Source organism: Sebastes fasciatus, chromosome 23, assembly GCF_043250625.1.
Source record: "Sebastes fasciatus isolate fSebFas1 chromosome 23, fSebFas1.pri, whole genome shotgun sequence".
Taxonomy (NCBI): domain Eukaryota; kingdom Metazoa; phylum Chordata; class Actinopteri; order Perciformes; family Sebastidae; genus Sebastes; species Sebastes fasciatus.
The window spans coordinates 7,866,516-7,892,732 of NC_133817.1; the positions used below are offsets into that span (position 1 = coordinate 7,866,516).

Consider the following 26,217-nt stretch of genomic DNA (forward strand, 5'->3'; position numbering starts at 1 on the left):
CGTATAATTTGACAATCAGGAGGATGTCAGACGGTGTCAGTTGTTGTGATTGGTGGTCAGCTCTGTGGCTCATCGGGGATCATGTTGCATCACTATGTGGATGTTTCATCACTGGCCCTCAGCAGCACAGACACACTGAGATTGTGATAAAACATAAGCAGAAAGAATCATCCAGTGTGGCTGACTCAGAGGAGGATCAGAGGGCTCCTGCTGCTGCCGCTGTGGTTTCTACCAGCTCAACCCAACAATGCACCTCCTGCAGGGAGGAGGAGAAGAAGAATGGGAGGTTGAAGGGAGCTGACCTGCAGGCAGCCGTGACAGAGGATGTATTATTCTGCTGCACAGAGAGAGAGACTGAACAGCAGCATGCTGTAATTTATATTTAAGAATTTTTAAATCTTGCAGGAAAGGTGGAACAGAGCAGACCGACACTGTGAACCAAACAGTCAGGTGTTGCGATGACATGGAGGGGAGCTTTATTCATTTATTTTTCAGGACACAACTGTCATTGCATCCCAGAATAAACAAGTTTGAGCGGACACCTCTTATGAATGCTCTTCGGTTCTCACCAAATCTCTAAAGACGTTAATGATTTCACTGTAACAGCGGCAATCAGAGCTGATCTTTGGGAATTGGACTGTTTTTCCAATGAGGCTCATTTGTATTTGCTCATTTGCAATTCTGCACCAATTATCTGCATATTACCTCAATTAAATACTTGCAAATAGCAGTAAGGGGTGCATTTCACTCTTTGCAGGTGCTTTATTAAGAAATACACAATTTTTTCTGTCCATTTTGTGCAAGTTTTGCAGCCGCAAAAGACGTGCAGTCATTTGTGAATTCGCCCCTCAGTGTTGTTCACTTTATACTTAATCTATAACTGTTGTTCATCTAACTTTAAAATGTTCATTTGCTGCATATTTAGTCACAAATATTCCATCTTAGAGAATAGAGAAGGTACTCTAACACATCTATATTTATCTACTCGATTATACTTTTATCAATAGTATCTATACTCACTGTCTGTGAACACCGTCAGATGTGAATGCATCTCTCTGGATCTGTTGCGCTGTGATATCACCGGAGCTCTTCTCTTTAATCGAATGTGTTTTTAGCTCTTCATGGTTGTAATGTTGCTGTGGGGATTTGAAGCCGTCGTGTTAAAGGAGTATTGAGTTTTCTCTCTCTCTGAGGGAACAGACTCAGTTTAACTGCAGAGAGCTCGACTGGTTTAGTCTGAATCTGCGAGAACAAACGGCTGATGATTAATCATCTTAACGAATCAATCGGTGAGATCAATAGACGAGCATGAGAGACATCTGCAGGGGGTTTCCACGATGAGAGGAAATCAAGGCTGTATGTTTTACTCGTTTCCTTCAAGGGGAGATCTAAAATACATGTTTGGGATGCAGCAGTGGAAGAAGTACTATAAATACTAGGGCTGTCTCGAGTACCATTTATTGTGCTTCGAAGCTTCGGTGAAAGATATCTGAAGGTATATGAAGCTTATGGACAGAGCTGCTACCGCACGACTGTACACATTTCTACACATAACAAATTGCGATATCCATCTAACAATAACTAATAATAATTCATGTTGAATATTAATATTGTTGGGGTATTATTCATTATTATTATTTATTCAATTATTTCATGGGCTATTTTGTGATTTATACATTATTATTACATACTTATGATTACATACTTATATATATATATATATATATATATATATATATATTAAAAAGCAAAAAGCAAAGTATTTGAATACTGATTTGGAGGTTGAATCTTCAAAGCTTTTGAAGCATTTGGGTCAGCCCTAGTAAATACTCAAAGGAAGGCGTATAAATACCACAACGTTACACGGACATTGCGCGTATCATAAGTACGCATTTTAGCCTTTTCGCGTGTCATTTGTACGCCAAGCAACCATCCGCAGTGACGTCAATAAAAAAACAATCGTCAATATTAACGTCACTTACAAAACAAAACACCGGTCAAAACACGTGTGTCTCGAACACGGGTCTCCTGGTTTATACTCCTTTTCATGCGAAAGGGCTGAAATACAATAATGTAAAATTACATTAAATGTGTCAAAGGTAAAACTACTAATTATGCAAAATACAGCCTTTCAGACAGTTATATTACTATTTATTATTTTCTTGGGTTATTGTCAATGATATAATCGAATAAAGTGCAATAATTCCCTCTGAAATGCAGCGGAGTACAAATGGAGCATTGTAATCAGAGCTAATTGGCATCAGCTGTTTCATTCCTGCTTCCCAATCACTGGCTCATTCACAGCTGTCAGCTGACCAGTAACGTCCAATCACATTCATGCAGGTGAACAGTGCAGCTCAATACTGTTTGCTGCTGCTGCTCCTCCACCATCACCCTCCTCCTGATGTCCTCAGCTTTGGTATTTATTCAATGTTTAATGTTCATGTTGCTGCTGTGGTCTTAGACCTCAGAGGGCTTAAGAGCATTTTCTGCTCAACTATGTTCAACTATTGCAAAATTCAAGCACCTTAATGTTGCATTGAGGCACAACACTTGACTCATGTCTTTGGTTGCTGTTGTTTTCCTAGTTTTAACGAGTGACGACACTGATTCCACTGGACGTCTCCGGGTGCTTCAGGAGTCTTCTTCATAAGAGACGAGAGGAAAAAGGAGATAGGCCGGAGATAAAGAAGAGAAAGAGCTGCAGTCTCTGGTGAGTTGGTGCGTCCTTTGCTAGCTTACAGCTAATGTCTGCACAGTTGGCACATTGGTTGGGACCTTATTTTGGAAGAAATATGAACGATAGTCAACGGAGAGACTAGAGTGTTAGTCGAAGAATTTCTTTATTCTACTGACACTCATGCAGTTTTGTCGACTAAGAATTTCTTTGGTTGAGGACAGCCCTACTTTGGACAGAGGTAAAAGGTGGACTGGACGGCAGCTGAAATATAAATCCCTGTACGCTCTCTTTGCTTCTTTCACTGACATCTTTGAGTTTTTTTTGTGGATTCACTGAATGACAGCGTCTTGGCGGATGATAAATGATTCAGGCTTCAGTTGGCGGTTGCCCTCTTTACTGTAGCTCTGCTTCTCTCAGCAATTTCAGCGTGTTGCCTTTCTTTATCTCTATCTTCCTACTCTATCCTGTCCATCTCTTTCCACCACTTAATTTTGGCGCAGTAATACTAAAGTATGTGGTCACAGCTGTGTGTTTATAGAGTATTTTACAACCAAAGATTACAGAAGCAAAGAGACGAAACTCTGTTTTTTGACAACAGCCGCTGCCGCCATTTTGGACTGAAAACGCTTATTATATTTATAATATTTTATTGTTCAACACAGGCCATTTTGGTAGAATATAACTTTAGAATAGAAATAATTTAGTTTTACTTTTGTACGGCACTTTGTAGGCGGACGTTTTACTGGCGTCCGGTAGTCGCTTTCAGTCCAAAATGGTGGAAGCGTAGCTCTGCTGCTGGGCGCTGACGTTGCATTGGAACGACCAATTGACTTTCACTTCTTATAAATATACGTTCTTTGTTACAGCGGCTTCGAACGCTGCTCAGCCAGTTACAATCAAGCACCTTGATCATAATCAAGGATAATTCTACACCCATTTATTTATTAAACTGCAGGTAACCGTGGCAACAGCACTGATGCTTCCTGGAACGTTATCAGTGAAGTATCAGTGGTTCAAAATAACCCAGCGATGGGTTTTAGACTGGGTATAAATACACAGGAGAAGTGGCTGCTTCTGCACAGTGTGAGCCTTTTTCAGCAGGGGCTGATGGGAAATTCAAAAGGTGAGGGCCGTCTGTCTCACACACACAAACACACACACGGTGAGCTGTGTGTTCATCAGTGTTGTGGATGTGAAGCTTTGACCTTTTGTAGTCAAACCACCTGCTGCTGGAAGAAACCCAGCAGACAGTCTGACACAGACAGACACACACACACACACACACACACACACACACACAGTAAGGATACACACATACATTGACATAATGTATTACCTAGCCTCTTCTGCAAACCTTAACCTGAAGGTTTACACTGTCTATACTACAGAGCCTGATTCCTGCTCCTGTCAGAATCACTACGGTCGCTAGAGGTGACTGTCAGCTTCTTTTATACCTCTACCATGTGAATAGATTATAAAAACCTACTAGTGGGTGTAGTAGGCCCCTATTGACCCACATCTATGGTGCTTATAGCGACTGATAACGCCTATTTAATAGCATTTTTTTCGTGACGCTCAGTACAACTTTCAACAACGTATTTTTCGCGCTTTTTCTTACGAAATGTCCAGCAACACGTGACGCACAGGTCTTTTCAAAATAAAACTATAATAATTGACAAAAGTATCAAAATAGTGTCATAAATGAAAAATACAAAATACAAAAATCTGCCATCTTGGTTTTGGTCGTTGCCATCTTGGTTTTGGTCATCACCATCTTGGTTTTTGGCCATCGCCATCTTGGTTTTTGGTGGTTGCCATCTTGGTTTTTGGTGGTTACCATCTTGGTTTTTGGTGGTTACCATCTTGGTTTTAGGCCATCGACACCTTGGTTTTGGTCCTGGCCATCTTGGTTTTTGGCCGTCGCCATCTTGGTTTTTGGTGGTTGCCATCTTGGTTTTTGGTCGTTGCCATCTTGGTTTTGGTCATCACCATCTTGGTTTTTGGCCATCGCCATCTTGGTTTTTGGTGGTTGCCATCTTGGTTTTTGGTGGTTACCATCTTGGTTTTTGGTGGTTACCATCTTGGTTTTTGGCCGTTGCCATCTTGGTTTTAGGCCATCGACACCTTGGTTTTGGTCCTGGCCATCTTGGTTTTTGGCCGTCGCCATCTTGGTTTTTGGCCGTTGCCATCTTGGTTTTTGGCCGTCGCCATCTTGGTTTTTGGCTGTCACCATCTTGGTTTTTGGTGGTTACCATCTTGGGTTTTGGCCGTTACCATCTTGGTTTTTGGCCGTTACCATCTTGGGTTTTGGCCGTTACCATCTTGGGTTTTGGCCGTTACCATCTTGGTTTTTGGCTGTCGACATCTTGGTTATGGCCGTCGCCATCTTGATTTTGGTCATCGCCATCTTGGTTTTTGGCCGTCGAACTGCTGCGAGACTGGTTGAAGAGTGTTTGTAAATGTACCACATTAGTATGTATGCGGTGTAGTTGTGTTAATGTGTGTATCATTAATCACTATTGTTTACTGTGTGGGAGGTCAGTGTGTCGTTAGGACTTCTGGATGATTGACAGCTCGCTGAGAGACGTGGACATGGTCGAGTGTGTGTGTGTGTGTGTGTGTTTCTCAGCTTTCCGACAGACTGCTGAATCTACACCTGGATGATTAATACACCTGGAGAGAGAAACGCACACACAGAAACAGGAGTGTGTGTGTGTGTGTGTGTGTGTGTGTGTGTGTGTGTGTGTGTGTGTGAGTGTTATGAACTGAAGAAAAAGAGGATTGTTACGTGCACATGTGTGGGTGTGTATTTGTGAGTGTGTGTTTGTGTGTGTGTGGTTGTGGTGAACTCGCTCATGTTGAACCTAATGTGAATTGACACATGAAAATACCCACAATCCCCTAGGACAGGTCTGTGAGCTCTGTGCTGAGCCGATTACGTGCTGCTGACACACACAGACACACACACACTGCTAGTACCTGAAGAAATAAAAATGGTTTCTTACTCGCTCCAGCTGCTGCAATCCAACTTCCCCTGATGATCATTTAAAACTGAATTCAATACCGATGTTAATTTACATTAATGAAGGGTCCAGAGTGAAGTTACAGATATCATATGAAACTGGAAAACCTAAGGAATCTATTGGTACCAACCATGTCATACTACCATGTCGGGAAGGAGGCTAAATAAAGGTCCAAAGTTCGGATACATCTGTCACGCCCCTTGCCCTAGGCGTCACGCCCCTTGCCCATGGCGTCACGCCCCTTGCCCTTTGCTTCACGCCCCTTGCCCTCAGCATCACGCCCCTTGCCCTAGGCGTCACGCCGCTTGCCCTTGACGTCACGCCCCTTGCCCATGGCGTCACGCCCCTTGCCCTTTGCTTCACGCCCCTTGCCCTTTTGCGTCACGCCCCTTGCCCTCAGCGTCACGTCCCTTGCCCTTTGCATCACGCCCCTTGCCCTTTGCGTCATGCCCTTCTCCCATGGCGTCACGCCCCTTGCCATTTACTTCACTCCCCTTGCCCTTGGCGTTATGCTTCTTGCCCTCGAGTTCAGTAGTTTGTTGCCTGTTTGTTGGACCCATCCACTTCCCCTCCCGCCCGCCTGGTGTGTCTTTTCGCTCTTTAAACTACGTCACCTTCTATGAGCGTTTACCGTTGCCACAGATGGGTTTACATTATAGTTAATGGAACGCCCGGTGTGTTTCATACCGGCGCTAAAAGGTGCCATGTTCAGCGGCACCGAACTTCGTCGGCCTCGGTATTTAACGCCCTAGGAATGAGAACGGACTGTATATTGGGATGCAGCAGACTTCCAGCGGTATATAAACCTGATTCAGACCCTGAAATAGAAAAGTTAGATTCTGAATATCATTAGTTTTCCAGCCGTGTCATCCCAACTCTTTGAGTAACGCAATTTCATCACGTCAAAAAGTTGGTGAAGCGGTGAGGAGCGCAAGGATTCATTCATTCAGCACTTAAATATCACCTGCGACTGCAAAATTCATCCCAATTTGAGACAATTCAGTTTTTTCCATCTTTAAAGTATGTAAGAAAACCGACAGCAGAGCTTCAGAGTACTTTACTGACTGTCCGTCCTCCTCTTCCTCCTCCTCCTCCTCCTGCTCATTCTGTTTTACACCGACTGACGGATGCATGATGGGTTATTGATAGAGGGACGGAGGGATCGATAGAAGGAGGAGAGAGGCTGAAACTAGGCCACCCATCTGTGCAGACCCATCCATTTATCAGCTGGAAGTCAGATTGTTAATCTAGACAGAAAGTGAGGAGGAAGAGGAGGAGGAGGAGGAGAGTCTGTTCCCGGAGGCAGGGAAGGAAAGGAATTAGGAAATCAGAAAAAAATAATGAAGGAAAGGAGAAACAAGGAGGTGAAAAAGGAAGCGAGAAGTGAAGGAGGTCGGTATGGAAAGGAGGAAAGGTTGAAGTATGGAAGAAGACAGGAGAAGTTAAAGAAGGAAATTATGAGATATGGACGGAAACGAAGAGGTGGGAAATGAAAGATGGCGAGGAGGTGATGTGTAATAAAATGAGAAAGTATGGAAAATAATGAAGAGGTAGGTTGGGATGGACGTAGGATATCGGAGAGAATAAAGAAGGAGGAAAAGGAAGGAAAGGAGAGAAGCGGGAAATACAAACGTAAATGAGGAAGTAGGAACTTAAATGAGGGATTAAGGAGAAAGATAAGAAAAAATGAAGGGAAAGGTCAGGTATGAGTAATAAGTTTAGGTGGAGATAGAGAAGAAAACGAGAAAGGATCAGCTGGATGGACAGAAGGAAATTCATAAGTAGGAAAGGAAACAAGGAGGTAGATGAGGAAAGACGAAAAGGAGGAGATTCAAAAGGAAATAAGGAAGTATGAGAATAAAATTAGGGAATGAATTTGTAGGAAAGGAAGGAAAGAAGGAGGCAGGTAAGGAGGAAACTAAGGAAAGGAGGAGATGCAAAAGGAAATAACAAAGTAGGGGAAGAAACTAGGAAACAGGACACAAGGAGGAGGGGAGGAAGGACAGGAAAGGAGGACATAGGGAAGGAAAGGAGGAAGCTGGAAGTAGATGTGTAAGAAAGGAAATATAAGGAAACAAGGAGACAGAGAAAGAAAGGAGGAGGAAAAGAAGGAAGTCAGAACGGCAGAAGGTGGAGAAGGAAAGGAAAGCAGACAAGGAGCTAGGGCAGGAGGAAGGAAACACTTCTGTCTGAGCTGAGGAATAAAAATCAGTTGTTTGTGTTGATGGACAAACGTACAGCGTCCCCCAGTGGCTGCTGGGAGATCAACAAACGTGTTCGTCAGACAGACTCCGCCGTCGCCGTCTTCGCCGGTGGACGACACACACACACACACACACACACACACACATACACACACACACACACACACACACACACACATGCAGTCGTTTCATTATAAACTTTATATAAAAGCTCCACATCATTACACTGATGGAGTTAATACACAATATCCTGTTTCCCTCTCGCTCTCCTGATGAGAATAAATGAGTCTCTCGCCTCCAATGAGAAGGTAATGGAATATTGAATAAATGATGTTTCCTCTCCACAGCCTCGCACACGTGTGTGTGTGTGTGCGTGTCTGTGTGTATTTAAAGTTTAAAGGATTTATCCGCACTTTCACAGTTTGTTTTATTCTTCTGTTTTGGAGACGGTCTATAATATTTAGTGGTGGCAATCAGGGCACGTAAGTGGAGGGTTTGATATACAATACAATACTCAACGACATTCTGAGTCTGGCTCATTGTATGGGCAGTAGGTACCGGAGCAAAATTGGAGCGAGAAGAAGATAAGGCGACACTCCAAAACTGTATGACTACAGGGGCAATTGTGCATTTGTCTAATTTATTTTATATGGCGTCAAATCATATATGATTTATAGCTCGGTGTAGAGCCGCTGCTCCTTTGCCTCTAAAGGGGACAGCTGAATTGGTTCAACATCTGATCAGGATGCCTCCCGGACGCCTCCCTTTGGAGGTTTTTCCGGGCACGTCCAACTGGTAAGAGGTCCCAGGGTAGACCCAGAACACGCTGGAGAGATTATCTATCTAGTCTGGCCTGGGTGTTCCCAGATATATATATCCCCATGTATATAAATTTGTATGTAATCCACGCAATTGTGAACCAGGAAGTATAAAGAGCGACGAATGCCGCATAAGGAGGAGTTTGGGGTGGATGGGTGGGTCAAAAAACAGTAGACTTTAACCCAGCAGACCGCTGATCGTGTCCTGTGTGAAACAACAAGTCCACGTTGATTTATTTTTCGAAGTTACGGCACTTCCGGATTTATTTGAATCCAAACCACAATCTTTTCCTAACCCTCAACTAAGTAGTTTTTGTCACGTAACTTCCGTACTTAAGTTACGGCACTTCCGGTGTTAACCAACCCGCAATATTTCCCTAAACCTAACCAAGTAGTTTTGTTGCCTAAACCTAACCTAGTTGTTTGCTGTGAAGTTCATTTTGAAAAGACTGTATGCATGTAACGAGCGGAAATTGACACATGTTGCTGGAGAACGTACGAAAAATTAGGACTAACTTTTGGTAAGACATCATAAGAACCGTTGTATGAGTAAACGTTGAGACTGGTCAAAGCCAAGAGGAACTCCGGGCTAAACGGAGAGGATTAAAATCTTAAAAAATTAATTTTCTACATTGAGTTTGGTGTTTGAAAACACCGGAAGTTTTGCGGACCTCAGTTTGCTAGCAATACACGTTTGTGTGTGTGTGTGTTTGGGCAGTTTTAAGTGTGACACATGAACTGAACCTGCAGTGGAAGTATGAAAGAAAAGCGACCAATCACATCCATGAAATGACACCCACCCACCCACTCACACACCCATCAGTGTTCATTACAGTGATAGATCTGCCCTGTGATTGGTGGCGACATTCTAATGTGAAGAGAGACCGAGTCAGCGGGAGAATCTGATAGGCTGAGAGAAATTAAAAGCTTGATGGATGGATTATTCGCAGCTCCTCGTTACAGCGTGACCTCCTTAATTAGACTGGTGTTAACACCGCTAACGACCTCCTGCTGGACCATTGGCATGATTACAAGAGGGGTGGGGCTGATTGATATTTAACTACTGGACAAACAGGACGACCAGCTAATGAAGCAGAAAACTTTATCCTCTTGCCGACATGATTAGACTTTAATTGGGAGGAGAGTCCGTGTTTGTGTCACCTGTCCGTCTTTGTAACGAGCCTCATTTGTGCAAAAAAAGTGCTGATTTGTGTCCAGCGGCTGTGTGATTTGTCGGTTGCTGCTCTGAGATTTTCTGCCAAGTTATGAATTTTCTGCGACAGAAGTGGTGAATTCCTGCAGGAGATAATTATATTCAATTAAACACTGCAGCCACACACACACACGTATTCACACTACATATATTTACAGTAAAGGCGAGGTGAGAGAGAGTGAATCTCCTTTAACAGCCATGTATCTAAATTTAGTGTGTGAACATGTGAGGCACTGAAAAAAAAACCTAATTTAATTTAAGGGGATATATTATGCGGTGTGATTTTCACTCATTTATATAGTGTTATCATGTCAGATGTTAAACACAGTCAAAGTTCCTAAACTTGAGGTACTCTCACTAAACTGTTCAGTTGTCTAAAGCACCTCTAAAACGTGCTATACATACAAATACACTCAATTATTGTTATTTCGTACTTTGAATCAGTAGGCGATTTGAGGGGTGATGAGGGGGGATATCCCCCTTGTTAACCTGCCATCCCCCCTCTCCATCGCCTAGTAGCAGTGAGAAGCCTGGTCTGGATGGGAGGGGTGGTGGATGGGTCAAACAAACTCAGGACATTAGTCAGGTGACCGGCATTGGTGTCCCGTGTGAAACCAAATGTTGAGTGATTTTTACTGATGATACTACGCCACTGAGTCACATGACGTTACGTCAGTAGCTTACGTTACAGACATACTTATTTTAAGCCAAACCATTATGTTTTTTCTTAAATCTTACTAGAGCCAAGTTCACACTACAAGACTTTCAAAGTGGTAAAATATTATAACATTATATATATAATATTTGTGATAAATATAAATATGTATATTTAAAGGAGAGGTGTGCATTTTAACACCCTGTGACAACACGTTCTGTGAAACTGTGCGCTGACAGAGACGTTAAACAAACCAATTAGTGGCTTGTAGAATCCAAGTAGAATTATTAATAGGACCTTGAAGGGTTCATCTGTTGCTACTCAACCAAATTAATCCCTATTCAGCTACTGTTTTCCACAACAGCACATATGAATATTGATGATTCGTTACAAACTGATAAACACACTCAGCATAATGTGACAGCAGTTACACTGTGTTCATGTTTCAGCCTGAAGAGTATCGTAGTAACAACACCAGATCGTCAGTGTCGGCTGGTTCATTACAGAATAAGGGAGTAAAAAATAAAAATAAAGTTATTTTTTCTAAAAAATAGTGGATGATTTTGAAAAGGGTTTTTGTTTGGTTTGATTGTCTGTTTCCTCCAGTGGTGGAATGTAACAGAGTATATTTACTCAAGAATGGTACTTAACTACAAATATTAGGTATTTGTAATTTACTTGACTCTTTTCTTTTCATGCCAATTTAAACTTGAGCTCCACCACATCTCAGAGGGAAATATTGTATTTTTTACTTCACTACTGTATCTGACATCTTTAGTTAGTTTACAGACTAAGGTTTTTGCCCATAAATATGTCAAAAAATTTAAAAGTACAGCTGAAACGATTAGTCGATTAATTGATTGATACCAAGATTGCGATGGCCAAAAACCAAGATGGTAACGACCAAAAGCCAAGATGGCGACGACCAAAAACAAAGATTGTAACGACCAAAAGCCAAGATGGCAATGACCAAAAACAAAGATGGTAGTGACCAAAAAACCAAGATAGCAGCTACCAAAAATCAAGATGGCAACAGCTAAAATTGACGGACTCAAGGCTTCAAAACCCACAAACCAATGGGTGACGTCCCGGTGATTACGTCCACTTCTAATATAGAGTCTATGGTGTTGACTAAATCGTCTGGTGTTTGGGTTCTTATAATTAAAGTATTAAAAATTGTCCTCATGTCACATTTTTTAAATCAGTTAAGATTGAAAATTCTCAGGTGTGCACCAGCTTTATGTTCACCTGCTGCCCCCTACTGGCTAAAGAAGATGTTATTCCAGGTTTAAACCAGTTTCTCTCTCTCTCTCTCTCTCTCTCTCTCGCTCTCTCTCGCTCTCTCTCTTCATTTTGTACCTTCTTTCTCCTTTTTTTTCAGATTTCTCTGTTCATTGAACCGGTTTATTTTGTTCTCTCCTCGACAGACGAGTTTCTCTGCTGCTTCAATATTTTCCTGCTCTGATTCTCTCCTGTGTGTGTTAGTGTGTGTGTGTGTGTGTGTGTGTGTGTGTGTGTGCGTGTGCGTGTGTGCGTGTGCGTGTGTGTGTTGATAACAGTGCTCCTCTGATAATCAGCCACAATTACGTCCCAACAGAAAAGGGGTAGAAGAAGTGGGAGGAAGCTATCATGAGGGAACCATTGATATGGTAATATCTGTCACACACACACACGTATATATATATATATACACACACGTATATACACACACACACACACCGAGGCCGACTGCAGTGTGACAGCAGCAGAATAGGAGGTTGCATATTCTGTCTCACAAACCTTTTATTACAACACAAGACTGAAACTACTCATTAGAGACCGAGAGAGGAGGGAGAGCGTCCATCATTCAGATCACTTCTGGTTGCATTGTCTTCCTTTAGCTCTTTGTTCATATTCTTCCTCCATTTCATTTGATATGTCTTTGGGTTTTATTGTCTCTAGTTTGATGTGTCAGTTTTAGGGTCCAGTTTTTACATCTTGATTCCTTACTACAGTCTACTAAAAGCTAATTTATGTCAGTTTTAGTGTCTTTAGTTTGATATTATGTCTGCTTTAGATTCTTTCGTTTGTCATTTATGTCAGTTTTAGCCCGTAGTTTGATGTCTCTGTAACACTTTATAATATCAAATAATTTATAGATGGTAAATAGATAGTTATTTTACTAATCACAAACGTCTAAATGAGAATTAATAATCTTTACTAATTATAAGTAATACTATAATTTGTTATTTTAACAGTTTATAGTAGCACACATTATACCAGTAAATGTATTTGATAATGATTAAGATATTATTTGTAAACCTTAAAGAAATTGTTAAAACGTCTACAAACATTACATAGATAGATGCCGTGAGACTGTGTTGGTTCATGCGGCTTTATGAGACGCCACTCAAAAACACTGGCGCTGCATTATGAATTGCCCTGAGAACCTGATATGGAGAGAGTAAAGAGAGGAGTACCAGCTGACTTTGAGCGCTGGCAGTTGACATCAAAATGAAGTCCGAGTTCGAAGATAGGTATGGTCCGAGCAAGGGCGCCAGAAGTAGGGGGTTTTGAATTGGCGCCCCAGGCTCGATTTGGCATTGCGGCTGGTGTGATCCCGTCACAAGATGGTCTCTAGACTGTTTGAGTGTTTAGTTTGATATTTTTTGCAGTTTTAAAGCATTCATGCATTTCTTCTTCTTCTTCTTCTTCTTCTTCTTCTTCTTCCGTCATTTTAAATGCTGTGTAGTTACCCCTTTGCTCGGGGGCACAGAGGCAGTCGGTTTCCAACCTGCAGCCGTGGTAACAGAGACACGTCTGTTTCCATGGTTACCCCCAGAGAGAGAGTCTGTCATTCATTCCTCTCTCTCTTGTTCATGTCAGTTCAGGTTTCTGAGCCTGACAGGATTATAACCTGACAACATGAAACCCTGAACACACACACGCACGCACACACACACACACACTCTCAGTCTGTGACATTGAGAGAAAATAGAATTGAAGGCTGCAGAGTCACAGTACAAATCAGACGCTATTTGCCCTGGAGCACACACACTAACACACACAAACACACACTCTTAACACACACAAACACACACACCAGTAGCTCTCTGTAGTTTGGATTACAGACTGTGTGTGTGTGTGTGTGTGTGTAGACGCTGGGGATTCAGCAGCAAAGTGTGCACGAGGCTTTCACACACTTAATAAAGCCGGTTAAAGGTTTACACGGACAAATAATCAGGCTTCTCAGCTGAAATCGAGCTGTATTAACCAGGTCTCCAGAACCAGTATTATAGACGACCCCCTCCTCATCCCTCCTTTTAGGGCTTAACCAGGCGGCAACCTCCAGTTCTGAGAAGTGAAGCCAATGCTGAAGTGTGTCTTAAACCTTCATTCTTTCTAACAGCCAGCAGGGGGCGACTCCTCTGGTTGCTAAAAGAAGTCTGATTGTATAGAAGTCTCTGAGAAAATGAGCCTACTTCTCTCTTGATTTATTACCTCAGTAAACATTGTAAACATGAGTTTATGGTCTCAATCACTAGTTTCAAGTCTTCTTCAATACAGCATGATGTTTATTTAGTAAATTATGGTCCCATTTTAAGAGTCAGATAGACCATAAAGCAGGGGCTGCTTTAGGGCGGGGCTACCTTGTGATTGACAGGTCGCTTCCACGGTGTTGTCCGGTCTGGGAGTTGTCCGTGTTTTCGTCTTACAACTTTAACCCTTTCACAGTGTGTTTTCACTTCATCAAAGTTAATTGTAACATTTTTGGTTGCCTAAAGATTGTCTTATTCAGCGTTTGGTTGTACTTAGCTCCACCTTCTCATGTCACTTCTGGTTGCAAAAAAACAACATTGTGACAGCCCAAAACCAAGATAATGACGGCCAAAAAACAAAGATGGTGATGAAAAAAAAACAAGATGGTGACGACCAAAATGCCAAACTCAAGGCTTCAAAACTGTAGTCCACAAACCAATGGGTGACGTCACGGTGACTACAGCCATGTTGGTTCTTTATGTTCACTATGATATGTTAATGATTGTAATGATAATTTTGGGGAAGTGTCTTTGGAGGCAGGCCTGAAGCGTCTGACTGTCAGTGCTGCCGACTTGGCAACTTTCTCTCTAGATTTAGGGACTTTTGGAGCTAGTGCTTCTAGCTACTTTCATTGGAAAAGAGTTGGCAACACTGAGCTGTTTTTTTTTGGCTGGATAGCTTTTTTTAAATTACTGTACTCTTGCTAGTTTCTCAAAATCGCCCAATTTGCCTTTAACCTCCCAAAAAGAGGTGCTGAGTTTCAAAATTGTCATCTCTTTGGTCCATAGGATGACTCCGTATGGAAGAAGAAGCAGTGCGTCACCTGATTATTCAACACATTTAGTCACAAAAGCCACAAGCTGGGCTGTACATATTTATTTACTATAATTTTGCGAGATTGTATTTTTTAAGTACAACAAAAAATAAAGACCTTGATGAATTGCCCCACAGCCATCAAAATCATGTTTCATTTTGTGGCTGAAATTACAATGACATTTTCTACAAACATTTTTAGGGAAATGTCCCAAAAGCTTTATATAGTTAAAAAAACAAAAACAACTCCAACTCAAGGTCCACATACAGGTCCTGGACTACCTTTTTCTGGAGCTTTAAATCGCATCCCTTGGTCTTCATCATCAGATAGGGTTCGTTCAGTTGTCATGGAGATGGATCTGTTAACGTGCAAGCTCGGTAGCTGCTTTGATTTCATCCATAACGATACCAACTCAATGTCCACTTACAAGCTTCATCTGGAGTTTTTAACCGTATCACGCGGTCTTCATCACTGAATGGATTTGTTGACATCAGTATTTCATACATCTTTTAACGAATACATTGTTAATATGCAAATATCCTACACTATTTTGTCATTGGACACATAAAAGCTCTTGCCCATAGAAATCAGGCTACTCATTTTGGTCCGGTTCTCACAGTTTTCCCTTGTACCCGAACATGACAAAGAAAACCAGGTCTCTCATTTACATAATCAGTTTCTGTAAGTGCATGAAAACTCATTGGGCCTCAATCACCAATGTTTTCCTAAGTTTGTTCTTGAGAAAGGTCCTAAGAAAAGTCTACGTCAGATTCACAATGTTATTCTCATAATATTACAGCTTTTTTTATTGTAAACCTATTACTTAAATCTCAGATTTATTTATTTTTTCCTCAATGTGGCCCTAATACTCCGTCGTAGTTTGTGATCCCGTACAGGGTGAACGAGCGACTTTCTTCACTCAACACCTGGACGAGGAGATGCTGTCTTCTACCTCACATAAGGACACTGAGGAACCGAAGCATCCGTTCCCAAACCCAAACCCAAACGCAGGGTATAAAGGCTCAGTGAATGTGGTTTTGAAGGTGTGGAGGTGGATCATGGTTTGAGAGTCCACTTTGTAGAAGGTCAGAATGCCAGCAGGACAGTCCAGAAACACTGCGACTCTGTTTGTCGCCGTAGATGAAGGGAGACGAATGGATGTATTTCTGTCTTCATGCCGGACAGTGTAACTACCATCTTCGTCACAGAGCAGCATCCAGGAGTGATCGTTCGCTCCCAAACAGCCGTCAGCTCCCTCTCCTTTCCGTCTGATTCCTCCATATGTCACCGCTATATAAACCCGGCCTTCCCACTCCACCTCCCAGTAACAGCGACCAGCCAGACCAGTGCCACACAGCACCTGAAGCCAGCAGTCGAATCTCTCTGGGTGGTGGCGATACGGCTGCTTCTCTCTCACGGCTGTCGCCTTCGTGGAGTTGTCGGACAGTTGGATGTTTCTGTGGGCTGTTTTTTGATCCAGTGTGAGTTCACAGACATCTGATGGACAAAACAAAACAGCAGTTTATCATTTAACACACCTGATATTTAAAGCAATAGTTCAACAGTTTGGGAAATGTGCTTATTTACCTTCTTGCTTAGTGTTAAATAGTGCTGGGACGATACACCTATATCTCCTGATTCAATACTATCACAATACTTGGGTGCCAATTTGATATGTATTGTGATTTTTAAGTATTACGATTCGATATTACGATTTATTGCGATTTTTGTTAACTTTTTTAACCCTAGACCATGGGAAAAAGTTGAATCATACACTTCCAGGGACTTTAGTGGTCAAAGGTCACTGTGACCTTATGTCTGTCCCTTTCTCTTGATATCTCAGGAACGTCTTGAGGGAATTTCTTCAAATTTGGGACAAACGTCCACTTGGACTCAAAGATGAACTGATTAGATTTAAGTGGTCAAAGGTCACTGTTACCTCACGTCCGTCCCAGATTCTTTGTAGCTTCGAATGAATTTGTTGATGAGCTTCCAACCCTTTTCTCATAAGTGTTCACAGTATATTTTGAATATGAAATGTAAAATAAGTGATTGTGTGGCGTTCTGTTCTTGTACTCAGATTGACTGTAAACTTACATTTCCTCAGACCAGGCTTCAATCTTTGTGCTCCACCATTTTCGAGGCTAGAGGAAGGAAGTTCAACATGGTATTATTTTCCATGCACCATCACCCATAATCCTATTTAACAAGATCCAACACTCTTTATAAGTGTGACTGGGAAATTGTTTGTTCTCAGTTCATACTTTAGAGTCTTCAGTCCCCAGTTTGGATTCTTCAGTCCAGCAGACAGCAGCATCACTCCAGAGTCTCCTGGATGATTGTAGCTCAGGTCCAGCTCTTTCAGATGGGATGGGTTGGACTTCAGAGCTGAGGCCAGAAAATCACAGCCGTCCTTTGTGATCATACAGCCTGACAGTCTAGAAACAAACACATATATATAGTCAACATCAGTAATTCTTCCTAACTGTCATCCGCCATGTATGTTTACACTTAAGTCACGTTTGATCGTGAGAGATTTTGCAAGATTTTCTTGTTGTTCCTGAATGAATCTGTTAACATGTGGTGTGCTGTTTTGGCCAAATTGTTGTTCTCCACACACTATAGGAACAAAACTGTTAAATTTAACATAAAATGTCGTTATGTGTGGGGTTTCTCAAATTTTCAACATCTGTTAAGATTTTAAAAATCTGTTAGTGTGGCCCTGCCTTTACCTGAGAGTGTGCAGGGTGCAATGTGGACTCTGCAGTCCTTCACAGAGAAGCTTCACCCCTGAATCTTCAAGGTCATTGTCACTCAGGTCCAGCTCTCTCAGTTTAGAAGATTGAGACATGAGGACGGAGGCCAGAGCATCACAGCTGTTCACTGACAATTTACAGCCACTCAGCCTGAGAAATAATTAGTCAGTCAAAAAAAAATTAACAGATAAACCCATTTTTGATACAATTAAAAGTAGTTTTCTGTGCACATACAGCGATTTGTTGGAGGCCTTGACCACTGGCAGCAGCCTCCGTAGACCCTCCTCTGAAGCAGAGTATTTCTTCAGGTCAAACACCTCCACCGCTTCTTCTGATGACAGTAAGATGAAGACCAGAGCTGCCCATTGAGCAGGAGAGAGATTTTCTGTGGAAAGCCTTCCTGAAGTCATGGCCTGTTGGATCTCCCCTTGTAGAGAGTCATCTCTCAGCTCATTCAGACAGAAGAACAGATTGATGCTCCTCTCTGGAGAGGTATTCTCCCTGATCCTCTCCTTGATGGACTGGATTGTTCTGTGGTTGGACTGAGAGAAGCCTTTTGTCATCTTCAACAGGCGCTGAAGGAGATCCTGATTGGTCTGCAGGGAGAGGCCCAGGAGGAAGCGTAGGAACAAGTCCAGGTGCCCATTTGAACTCTGTAAGGCTTGGTCAATTGCAATCTCGTGGACTTCTGTCATGGATATTCTCTTGCAAAGCATCCACAGACTCTCCAGTGTTATCTCTGGCTCTGACAGGACGTTCTTGTTGTCGTTAATGAGTGACATGACCACGTAAAGGGCAGCCAGATACTCCTGAAGGCTCAGGTGGACAAAGCTGAACATTCTGCCCTTGTCGTCGTCCCTCCTCCACCGACGCTCCTCTTTAAAGACCTCTGTGAAAACGCCAGAGTATTTTGCGAGTTTAGAGATTTTAATACCACTGTCTTTCAGGTCTTTCTCGTAGAAGATCAGGTTGTCTTTCTGCAGCTGGCGAAAAGCTAGTTTTGCCAATAACTGGATGTACTTAATGCTCTTTTTTGTGCCACATTTGTCTTCTGTCTGGGCGATCTGAAACACCAGGAACTCTGTGTACATCTCAGTCAGGGTTTTGGGCAGGTCCCTTGTTCTGGTCTTCAAGACATCCTTTAGAACTGTGGCAGTGATCCAGCAGAAGACTGGGATGTGGCACATGATGAAGAGGCTTCGTGATGACTTGATGTGGGAGATGATTCTGCTGGCTTGCTTTACATCTGGGAATCTCTTCTCAAAGTACTTCACCTTCTGTGGATCAGTGAATCCTCTCACCTCTGTCATGCTGTGGACAAATTCTCGAGGGATCTGGTCGGCGGCTGCAGGTCGTGTGGTTATCCAGACTCGAGCAGCGGGAAGCAGGCTGCCCTCGATGAGTGCTGTCAGCAGCACATCCACTGAGGCTGACTGCATCACATCGAAGTCAGCTGGCAGCCGTTCACCGCGAGTAAAGTCCAGCCGAAGGCGGCTTTCATCCAGTCCATCAAACACAAACAGAAGTTTAATTTCACTCTTGTTAAAATCACTGTGTGCTGATGCTTGCAGTTTTGTGAAGATGTCATTAAGTTCCTTCTTCGTGATGTGTTTGGTTTCCCGGATACACGTGTGGATTAGCTCTGCCAAAAGAAACCTTTCTCCCTTCAGTAAATTCAGTTTTCGGAAAGTGAAGGGAAATATGAGGTGCACATCTTGATTCGTTCTTCCCTCGGTCCAGTCCAACAAAAACTTTTGAACAAGGACTGTTTTGCCGATTCCTGCAATTCCAGTCGTCAGCACCGTTCTTATGGGTTTGTGGTTTCCGGTAGCGCTTTTGAATATGTTACTTGGTTCGATTGTAATCTCTGTCTCTGCAACCCTCCCTTGTATTTCGAGCTGCCGGATCTCATGCTGTTTATTGATGTGTATATCCCCCCCGGCTGTGATGTACAGCTCTGTGTAGATGCTATCCAGACGCTGCTTGTCCTTCGTCTCTGTCATGCCCTCTTGAACACACATAACCTCACTCTGGAGGTAATCTTGGAGTTTGCGTTGGTACATTTCGATCTGTTCTGTGGAAAAAAAGGGGGAATAAATGGGGGGGTCTGGACTTTATGTCAAGTCTTGGAACCGTCACCACAGAAACTCTTAAGTTCTACCAAAAATCTATAGCACCCAAAACTAAACAAGAAGAACGATCCAGAAACATTTCTAAAAGGAGTCCTCTGTTGAGCTTTACCTTTCGGTTGACTGCTGTCGCTGGGAGGGTGAGGAAGAAGAGAAGCCTGTGGTGGAATGGTGGAAGCTCCTGTGTCCTCTGGAGTCTCCAAAATATCACTGACATCCCCTAAACATGGACGCATGGGTCATAGAAGAGATGATTTGTATGTAAATTGCATCTTTGGTGTACCAATGTACTATCTTGTATTGTTTTAAGCTGGTTGCAACTGTGTGCAGCACTATTGTCCAAGCAAGATTTCCTCTTGGGGACAATAGATTTATTCCAAAAAACATGTTGCTTCCTAGGGCACAGATTTTAACAAGTTTTCCCCGACCTTTGATTGAATCACGTTAGGCTAAATGTTGTCTGTGAACAACCGACGTGTTAATAGCCAACTGTTTGATTTACAGGCTGAAGGTACGTGTGCACAGCCTCCAGTCCTTTCCACGCTTCCCATTCATTGTCTATGTAAGCAGCTGTGCAATGAATTCTGGTAGCGTCGCGGCACGATTCGAGAGACGGACCGTCACGTCGCCCGCTCCTCATTTGCATAAAGTTGAGGTCTAGGCTACTTTATGTAAATCACAGGTGTCTGTCGCGACTCGCCGCCTCTGGAAACTCCCAAGAAACTTTTAAAATAAGCCTTGGCGATCCAAAATAAAGACAGATTCAGCAACTGCATGGCTTATTTCTCTCATTAAATGTTTTCAGAAACACGTTTTGGTGAACTTTTTTCGTGAAATAAGGGAAGAAAGTTTCCAAACAAGCCGCCATGTTGGTTCTGGTTTGAAAGCTGGGAGCAGCAGCCCACGAGGGAAAGCGTTCGTCCAATCAGGTGCCTTCTGTCTAGTGGCAGCCCATCAAGCGTCCAATGCTGGGAAACGAGGCGATCCCTCACTATAAAAAACGCCTGTGTGGACACGTACCACAAGATTTAGTTGGAGACGACAGTCTGATGCTGCTATAACGTTAATGTATGACTGTATTACTGCAGCAGCCTCCCACTCAAGCTAACGTTAAATAGCCATGCTAGTCACTGTCACCAGGTTTACCAATCTGACAGCGAATATTCACGTATCGAATATGCCTCAGATGTCAGTGTGAAAGCCTCGGTTAACCCGATACACAACAGCTTTTCATCATTTTCTCTCTTGTGACGGCGAGTTTCTTTCCTTCAAAAGGTAGCGCAACCTCAGCGATGACGCCATGCTGGTTTGGTCTATAGCTTGGAGCCATAAAGCCCCTCAATTAGATCTTTTTTAGGACATGGCAGGGGAACAGATCGAAGATCGAAGTTTTGGGATTTATTGTTGATGCAACCAACTTCACGGCAACTCTTCGGCATAGCGTTGTTACTATTAGCGGTTTGTTTAAAGTAGAAGTTTGGAGGCATGTTTCAACATCTTCTCATTGGTTTCCCCCAAAAGGGAGCGTGGTCATGAGAGCCTACTCTGGATTACGTATAGCCGGTCTGGTGTATGTTAACTTTTATTGAATTAACTGTCTTTCCGTAGCTTACCTTTTAGTTCTGAGGTTCTCTTTGACAAATCCTGCACCAGATCATTCCTGCCTATCTTCCCTAATATCTTCATGGCCACTTCGACAGCCTGTTGGTTGTACTTCTGCACCATCACATTCACCGTGTCTTGCCTGTCTGCGTCCTCTAGCAAGCATTTTGGGATTGGGGAGAAGCCATGGACTTCAGGCAGGTAAAACTGGAAAGATTTTAGATTGTCTTTTGATAAATCTTCCAGTGTTTCCAAAAGTAGCTCTTTAACCGTCACCATGTCTGCTCCCTGATAAGATCAGACAAATTGATTAACTCTCAAAGACATTCATGCAATTTCCTCAATGGGTTGATTACAGATTAATCTCTAAACGTCAGGTAGAGTTAGCCTCAGTTTTAGCCACAGGTGGTCCAAAAAAAACGATAGGTAACGTACAAATGCTAGCGTTAGCCTCTGTTTTCCATCCAGAATGTAAAGGTTGGACCTGCTATTTGGCGAGGTACAGAGGATATACTGTAAATTTACGGAATTTTCCATTTTAGGATTAACAGAAGTGTACTGGATTTTTTTCTTAACATGTAATCCCAATATCTTTATGTGTCATAATCATATAAAGTATAGTACAATATAAATCACATTACTTTTGAAAATATTAATTCAACATGTCCCCTCCTGATGTGATTTTCCTGTAGTATCAAAAACCCAACTGAGTAGTGGACTTTTGTGCAGGAGGTTAAAGGTACAAGGCTCACCTGTGGTGCTGATAAGTGTTTGATTAATATTTAAAACGTAGACTGACTGTATGCCAGGAATTATGTCATTAATTGACGTCAATAGGGAATAACCTTACTGTTAAAATCCCCTGATGCCACCAGTGTTTACCTGTGTGATGTGGGCTGTGTGGGAGTTGGTGAGTCACCAGGTGTGTTTAGGTGTGCTGGTGTATTCCCAGTTCATCCCAACAGGAACTTCAACCTTTTGGGAAAAATGCCAAAAAAACAACAACTTAAACTAAATTGTAATTGGAAAACTGGAAAATGTAGTCTAGCTGCCAAGTAAAACATGAACATTAAATACACAAAATATACTGAAATACATAAAAAAGTTTGATTTGAACAAGTAACAAATGTGCTACCACATATTGTAGAGTGATGGCATATAATTAAACATGTCATTAAACACAATCATACAACCAGTCACCAGTGGTCAAAACTAAATAACACCCATCAATCGTTAACTATATTAAAGACTCATCAGCTGGCCTGAGCATTTTACAGTTTGATGACGTGACTCAAAATGATAGTGATCTACTGCAGAAATAATTACAGTAATTATATTGTAAAACACAAGTTAATTATTGTCCGTTACTGGCAGTGATGAAGTTGTTGCTATGGTTACTTACAGTTTGATACGCAGATTCCACTGTTGATTGGAGGTACGTTTGAGTTGTTTCTATATAAAATGTTAATAAACATCCACCAGAAACTGTGAGATATAGTTAGTATACTCTACATTGGTACCATTGTCCTCAAATGGCTCCAATCTGAACTCATTTCACATCAGCAAAACATTCAACAATGCTTTTGGTACATTTTTGTTTACGGGAAATTACATTTGAATACTTTTAGTTTTATACATTTCTCGGAGAAACTTAATGCTGCCCAAATTACATTGGTAACACTTTATAATAACCACCATTTATAAATGGCAAATTGATAGTTAATTAAACTTAGTAATTATTTTACTGTTAACAAACAACGAAATGATAATTAATAATGTTTAAAAATGTTTAGCAATGCTATAATTTGTTATTTTAACAGTTCATTGTTGCACACATTATAACATTTTATATACTATATATATCTATAATTATTTATTAACTTTACATCCAAATGTACCAAATATTTAGGCTGAATTTTGGGGAAATGATGCACAACATGTCGAGAATATTTCCATTTGATGGAAAAGTGCAGCCATAAAAGACGAGTTTAACAACTTTAAAAAGAAAATGTATGATATGTATTTTTGGCCTATGGTGATTAAGGGGTTAAAGCCTGTTAGACAGTTAACCATTAACAGTGTGTTGCTATGGTTATTATCAGTTTATCATTACATTCTGTTGAGCTTTTTATTTGATAAGAAGGGCAAATGAGCATGATGTTTCTTTATTTATAATCTTATTTTGGTCATTGGTTGCAATTAGTTAGCATCATGAGGCCACTATAGTAAAAATATACGGTTTCCAAGTAACTTAAAGTCCCATACGTTGGATAAACTGTTGGTTTCAGTTGCCACGATACATTTTTAATACCTACCAGCCAATCAGAAACCAGGATTTTCTGTGGCGATGATATTAATTAACGTAAACACTCACAAACTAACACAGAAAAGTGTTGCCAAAGTGCCAAAATAGTTTGTTCAACGACGGATACAAATACATAAAAAAAAGAATTATAATGAACAGACAATGTTAAGAGACTCAAAGAAAGAAGAAAGAATTCACTTACTTGAGTTATTCCCAAGAATGTCATCCCAGCAGGTATGTCCTGACAAAAGAGTATTCAAAAGTAAGAATTTGCTCAAATCAATCTGTTTAAAATGAAGGTTACATTCTTGATTTACTGTCCAGTACAAGAAACAACTTCTTCTTCTTCCTCTAACTTCTCTGATAACTATGAGAGTCTCAGCAGGGTTTTACTGTACGTCTATAAAGCTGTGAGACATGTCAAAGTCCTCGTCACTTTAACAATACTTCCAGTAATCTGTCAGAGGACAACAACATGACGTCAATGTCCTGGTGGGAAATTACAGTAAATGCGAATTTATACTTCTACTTTGCTACCTTTCAGAGGGAAATATTGTACTTTTTACTTCACTACATTTATCTGACAGCTTTAGTTACTTTACAAAGTAAGGGTTTTGCACACAAAACATATAAAGAACATATCAAATATGATGTTTTGTTATAAATTAAAGTCCCAAACAGTTTATACAAGTACAGCTGAAGTCGATTAATCCATTGACAGAAGATTAATTGGCAAATATTTTGATGGTTGAAGTCATTTTTCATGTAAAAACATTTGATTGTTCCAGATTTAATAATGTTAATAATGTTAATGTATTAGTAATAATGATAATATATTAGTAATAATGTTAACAAATTAGTAATAGTGTTAGTAATGTTAATGTATTATTAATAATGTTAATAATTTTAATGTATTTGTAATGTTAATAGTGTTAATGTATTAGTAATATTGTTAATAATGTTAATGTATTAGTAATATTGTTAATAATGTTAACGTATTAGTAATAATGTTAATGTATTTGTAATGTTAATAGTGTTAATATATTAGTAATATTGTTAATAATGTTAACGTATTAGTAATAATTAGTAACTAAACCTGTCAGACAAACGTCGTACAAAGTATAATATTTCCCTCTGAGATGTGGTGGAGTATAAATATAAAGTAGCATAACATGGAAATACTCAAGTAAATTACAAGTACCTCGAAGTTGTTCTTGAGCAAACGTACAAACATATTTGAAAACGAAGGCACATAAACAGAAAACAAGACTATCGATAAGCAACATATTGATTGAACTAAATAGAGCCATGTCAGTAGAGGAGCTAGTGGGTTCGTCCTCTGGGGACCATCAATGTGATCAGTAAGTTTCATGTAACCAATTGTTGTTGCGTTATTCTCCGTATTTTAATTCATCTCCAGTAGCAAAGACGATGAATATGCTTCTCTATACAGACATGACAGAGGTTTACACCACACAGATTAATTACTGACATCCCTTTACAAAACAAACTTGGACTCAATTTTGGAGCTCATTTGAAAAACAGAAGACTTGACTGTTTTCAGTAGACAACACAGAGCGGAGGGCAGAAAAAGATGCGAGCAGACTGAAACTGCTGGCAGCTGCAGAAACGCCACTCACCATCAGAGGAGGGAGATTGTGTAAATCTGCTTAAAACAGACTTTGGCTTCATGCAACATTAATGTGAGGAGCTGCTGACTACTGACAATACAGAGCTGTCGAGATGTCTGACTGACGGAGCATGACAGCCGTGGCAGAGTCACTCTTGTGGTTAACTTTACTGCTGTAGTATCTGCAGAGGTGGGCATTATATTAATATGAATTATTACAGCATTATCTCAGTATTAATGTTAGTACAGTTTGATTACTAGTAAAAGTAAGACTTTTCAAGCGATTTCACTGTCACATATATATTTCCGATGTCGGAATATTATGGAATGGCGTTACGTAATTAGGAAACAAAAAAAACAAAAAAACACTGTTAGCTCTGTCAGCACTGTTGCTGTTGTTTGCACTGTTAGCACTGTTTGCTGCTTTTCACCAGCTCAGCTCTCGCCATGCTGAGGGACGTGTGGAGGCATCTTTAATGATAGGTTACATGTTTTGGGTTAGATTTAGTGAAATCATTGCAGCGTGCATCCTTACAAAACTACAGCTGAAAGTCTGCACAGGCTGGATGGATTATGGTAATGTGCCAGAGGCCAGGTGCATGATGGGAATGGAAATGAGTGTGTCAGGGCCTGTTGGTAAGGATTCAAGGCAGATTATGGAAATATGGTTTGGATTTCAGGTTTCCTCCAAAGCTCAAAGACTCTTATCTAAACAGATTAACTTTATGTGGCAGTCTATCCTTCTCTCAACCTGTCTCTGTTTTCTTCTTCTTCCTGTTTGTCTTCAAAGGTCAGCTCAACATAATGTGAATTTATCCTTCTCCTTTGCCAACTCAACAAGTGTGAAGTCCTTCTCCAACCCAAACCTG

The 26,217-nt window shown here is 41.2% G+C and overlaps 1 protein-coding gene and 1 long non-coding RNA gene across 4 annotated transcripts; one reads left to right on the forward strand and one right to left on the reverse strand.

The window, feature by feature from the left end:
- Nucleotides 1-2,279: 2,279 nt before the first annotated feature.
- LOC141762055 (uncharacterized) lies at nt 2,280-26,204 on the forward strand. Of its 2 annotated transcripts, none has more exons than XR_012592711.1 (3): nt 2,280-2,419; nt 2,589-2,713; nt 15,823-15,947. It is a non-coding gene; the product is annotated as an uncharacterized LOC141762055 (long non-coding RNA). The 2 variants fall into 2 exon arrangements; XR_012592710.1 differs by lacking the exon at nt 15,823-15,947 and adding an exon at nt 26,139-26,204 and having other exon boundaries at nt 2,281-2,419.
- LOC141762053 (NACHT, LRR and PYD domains-containing protein 3-like) lies at nt 14,974-24,099 on the reverse strand. 2 transcript variants are annotated; one of them, XM_074625874.1, is made up of 9 exons: nt 23,921-24,099; nt 22,296-22,388; nt 21,425-21,701; nt 19,924-20,031; nt 17,917-19,756; nt 17,659-17,832; nt 17,191-17,364; nt 17,024-17,070; nt 14,974-16,423 (listed from the first exon to the last, which is right to left on the reverse strand). In XM_074625874.1, the coding sequence occupies exons 3-9, from the start codon at nt 21,690-21,692 to the stop codon at nt 15,846-15,848; spliced, it is 3,189 nt and encodes a 1,062-aa protein (XP_074481975.1). In that variant the 5' UTR covers nt 21,693-21,701; nt 22,296-22,388; nt 23,921-24,099; the 3' UTR covers nt 14,974-15,845. The 2 variants fall into 2 exon arrangements, with proteins under 2 accessions (XP_074481975.1, XP_074481976.1); XM_074625875.1 differs by having other exon boundaries at nt 23,917-24,093.
- Nucleotides 26,205-26,217: the final 13 nt, after the last annotated feature.